We start from the raw sequence: 4,130 nt of genomic DNA, 5'->3' as shown, positions 1-4,130 counted from the left end.
CCAACAACTTTGTATTGAAAAAACAGGACAAAACAATGAAAGGCGGTGAAATACATTGGCCACATGGAAATATTCGTTAATTTTGTAGTTTTTATTAGAAAAAAGCCAAATGAAAAAAATAATAAAAGCAAAAGAGAATAAAAGCGTAGATCCATCATCCGTTATTGTCTGTCTGTCTGTCAGATTCCTATATTATTATTATTATTACACGTCAGATAACTAATTTTAGACTTAGGGTTTTACTTTTAGTTTTAGTTTTAATTTTAGGTAGCGTAACGGTTTCTGGCGGGAACAGCAACGGTTTGGAATTGGCGGGAATCCTGTTAAGTTAGCTAGTTGCATGTGTGATTGATTGATTGATTATATTTATGGCGAATCCGTCTGGAAAAGGGTCGAATAGCGGTGGTGATGCGGGTCAACTCAGCTACGACGGCGGCGGCTTGGTGTCGGAGCAGAATCCGAGTGTTTCGACCGATTGGACTCCGGATGAACAGGCGATTCTGGAAGACGGGCTTTCGCAGTAAGTTAATTTTTGGTAATTGAGCATTTAGGGTTAGAAGAATTTGATTAATATTAATTGATGTTGTTAAGTTGATGAGTGTGTACTGTGTAGTGTTGACTAATATTATTAGTAATGGAAATTTAGGTATGCGTCTGAATCGAATATTATCCGGTATGCGAAGATTGCGGTGCAGTTGCAGAACAAGACTGTGAGGGATGTGGCGCTGCGGTGCAGATGGATGTTTGTAAGTTTATTATCAATTTGGTTATTTGTGATCAGTTTCTAGTTGTGTGATTTCTAGTCTTGTTTAAGCATATTAATGCTAGCATATCTTTCAGTTGTGACTTACAAGCGAGAAATATCGCCAAAACACATTTATAAATTAAGAAAAACTTCCCTTTTATCCTGAAAAAAATGGTCACCATTGTATACGTTTGGATTAAGTGGTTGCAGAGCAAATAGCCTTGAGCATATAGTATTTATATAGGCCTGTAGTACTTTTTACATGAGCTTACATGAGTGTATATATATCATGCTTAATTTACTTGCTACCCACAAATTAATAATATGAACATTGCTTAAAGGCTTAATAATAGTATCATACGATTTTATATTTTAACTTTATGCTTGAATACGAAACTACTGCAAGTTGTGATAGTCATAGGCCAAATTGATCATTTTCAAACGTAGTTGCAGTTTGTTATCTAACTAGGAAATTCCTCGGGGTGGCAAATGTGACCCATTGGGTTGAATGGTTTGTAATAAAATGTATATAATGGGTCAGAATGGGTCAAACTAAAAAAAGAAAAGGATTGAAGCGGGTCAAAACCGGTTGACATTTCTTGAGTTTTTTTTATGGAACGAGAAAAACGGAGGAAAGTTTTTAGTTTTTTTACTTTTTTAGTTTTTGATTTATATTTCGAGTTATGATTTTTTATTTTTATTTTTTTTGAACTTTTTAACGAGTTTGTTATCTAACTAAGGAACTTCATCCCCATGCGATGCAGTAGGGAACTTGTATGTTACAAAATAAAAAAGTGTATTTGCAGCAGTATTAGGTTTAACAACACGAAAGGGGCCCGTTGTAACCAAGAGAGAATGTTGTAAGTTGTAACATGTCCAAAAGGATGTCAACGCGTGTTTTACATCGATGGTAGATATGTACATACATATGAAAATGTGGTAAACTAAGAGCAGCGGAGTTACTTCCACGCTTTGTTATTCGTTACTTGTTAGTAACAGAGAATTTGATTATTTGTCATGCTAGAAAAGGGATATAAGCAAAAGAAGGAAAGAAGAGAGAATGTTATCTAACTAAGGAACTTCATCCCCATGCGATGCAGTAGGGAACTTGTATGTTACAAAATAAAAAAGTGTATTTGCAGCAGTATTAGGTTTAACAACACGAAAGGGGCCCGTTGTAACCAAGAGAGAATGTTGTAAGTTGTAACATGTCCAAAAGGATGTCAACGCGTGTTTTACATCGATGGTAGATATGTACATACATATGAAAATGTGGTAAACTAAGAGCAGCGGAGTTACTTCCACGCTTTGTTATTTGTTACTTGTTAGTAACAGAGAATTTGATTATTTGTCATGCTAGAAAAGGGATATAAGCAAAAGAAGGAAAGAAGATTACATTTTAACAAGGAAAAACAAAGATAGAAAGGTAAACCTTGTATTTTATAATCTCTACTCGTAAGATACTTTTTTATATGTTTTGTGGAAAATTCAAATGAATACTGTCTTAAGCAGGAAAAAATGAGTGAACATTTGGCAAGTACGTCTCTTTTAGCAACTCAAACCAGATTATCTCCATTATTCAATGAAGTGGTTGCCAATGGAAAATCAAATGCTATACAGTACAGTGGTTAGTTTAGTTCTTTCTTCATTCACTTTTTGTAAGTAGGGTTAAATCACCAAAGTGAGAATCATACTTTATAAAGACGGTCATTTTCTGTAATTCAGGCCACCTGTCTTTAAGCTTTGTAAGCCACTCGACTTTACAACAAATGGTTACTTTCTGTAATATACTTTTTTGTCATTCAAGTCAAGTCACTAGACTTTTGAATCGGTTATATGGGCCACTTTACCTTTTTACTTCTTTGATAAAAAAAAATTGTTTTTCGTTACAAATTCTCATAGCTTGTTTAATTTTCATTGAATTTCAAGAGCAGTAATACACATGTGTATACACGCAAAGAATTTTGGGTCCAAGGTTGTTGAGCCACTCTAAATTTTAGCAAATGTTTAATCATTTGCATACCCTTTATAGGTGCATAAGCAGTTAAATGGGATTCAGAGCACGTGTCACATGATACTGATGAATTCTTGAATTTAGTTTGTACAAATAAGAATAAAGACGCAGGTGTTCCTGATATTTAATAAGAAATAGCAACAAAAATATTGTCTCTATGAAAAAAAAATAACAGAATTTTAATTGGAGTGAAAAAAGGGTTATATTCGTTATTATAGTGACCCATTTAGCCGGTTTCCAAACTTTAGTTACATTCCACATTGTGACTATTTTGTAAAATATGTTACATGTAGGCGAGTTTAGCCTTTATAAATAACATATGCTTCTTAGATACATTTTTTACTACAAATTGTTTACCCCTATTTTTCTTCGGTATACTAAGAAATTCTCTCTCTTTTGCAATTAACTTCTGAAATATATAAAATATTATATAATAGCTGTTATGTCTTGTCTTTTTATCCAAGCTAGCCATGTGTCAGCTTCTTATTATTTACGCATATTAACATTTCCACATTTAATCAACTATGTTTATTACAGTTCTCGCGAGTCCAGCTGGACAACTTCTTAAGGAAAGTGCACGGGCTATGGAGCGGGTCTCAGTAAATCTTGAAACTCAGAATTCTTTGGTATGATAATTAGCTTGTCAAATATGATTGCAGAGATCATATTATTTCAGTAATAATTCAACTTTTTTTGAATGATTTTAGGAAGTTTTATGAGTTAAAAATACACTTGCAACAGGTCCATGAGAATATTAGTCTCCTTTGCCAAGTTCGGAAAAACATTCGTGACATCTTAAGCAAGTAAATTCCCATTTCACTCTTCAATTAGTTTTGACCCGTTTTGACCATTGACCCGACTCATTGTATACTGCAGTTTAAGTGACACACCCGAGAAACTGAAGCAGATGCCACCACTTCCAGTGAAACTGAACGAAGATCTACTCAATTCATTGCTTCCTCATGCACCGATACATCAGCAAATGCAATAATCGTTCACGCGTATGTTAATGTTAAGATGTGAATGATAACGAAGTTGTTGATTAATAATTAACTCACAAATGGGTTTATATGGTTTTCAGTTTTTGAATATTTGTTTTGATCAGTAAATAGGGAAATAAGTAGCGGTGTTTAAACATTGGAAAGTTTTTTAATTAGTGTTTCATAGTTTGAAAATTTGGGCATTTTTATTGTGATGTTTTAATATCCTGAACTTGAAATTGGTTAGATAACTTATAGGTAGGGGTGTTGTTCAGGTTCGTTTTTCGTGTATCGGGTTTTTCAGGTCGGGCTCTTTGGGTTTCAAGTTTTAAATCTTAACCCGAAACCCAACCCAAATCTCTCACGGGTTTTTCGGGTTCGGGTTTTTTCG

General features: G+C 34.0%; 1 protein-coding gene across 2 annotated transcripts; it reads left to right on the top strand.

Annotated features, from left to right (window-relative positions):
• The first annotated feature begins 267 nt into the window (after positions 1 to 267).
• Positions 268 to 3,926, top strand: LOC143537051 (uncharacterized). Of its 2 annotated transcripts, XM_077030912.1 has the most exons (7): positions 268 to 520; positions 647 to 746; positions 2,106 to 2,171; positions 2,258 to 2,372; positions 3,297 to 3,385; positions 3,501 to 3,562; positions 3,636 to 3,926. In XM_077030912.1, exons 1-7 carry the CDS (start codon positions 369 to 371, stop codon positions 3,748 to 3,750), a joined length of 699 nt encoding a protein of 232 aa, XP_076887027.1. In that variant the 5' UTR covers positions 268 to 368; the 3' UTR covers positions 3,751 to 3,926. The 2 variants fall into 2 exon arrangements, with proteins under 2 accessions (XP_076887027.1, XP_076887028.1); XM_077030913.1 differs by lacking the exon at positions 3,636 to 3,926 and having other exon boundaries at positions 3,467 to 3,527.
• Positions 3,927 to 4,130: the final 204 nt, after the last annotated feature.

This window comes from Bidens hawaiensis, unplaced genomic scaffold (genome assembly GCF_021521415.1).
Source record: "Bidens hawaiensis isolate Kalapana, Puna unplaced genomic scaffold, B.hawaiensis_p1.1 tig00011078_1, whole genome shotgun sequence".
Taxonomy (NCBI): Eukaryota; Viridiplantae; Streptophyta; class Magnoliopsida; order Asterales; family Asteraceae; genus Bidens; species Bidens hawaiensis.
This window is presented reverse-complemented; position numbering and strand designations above follow the sequence as displayed.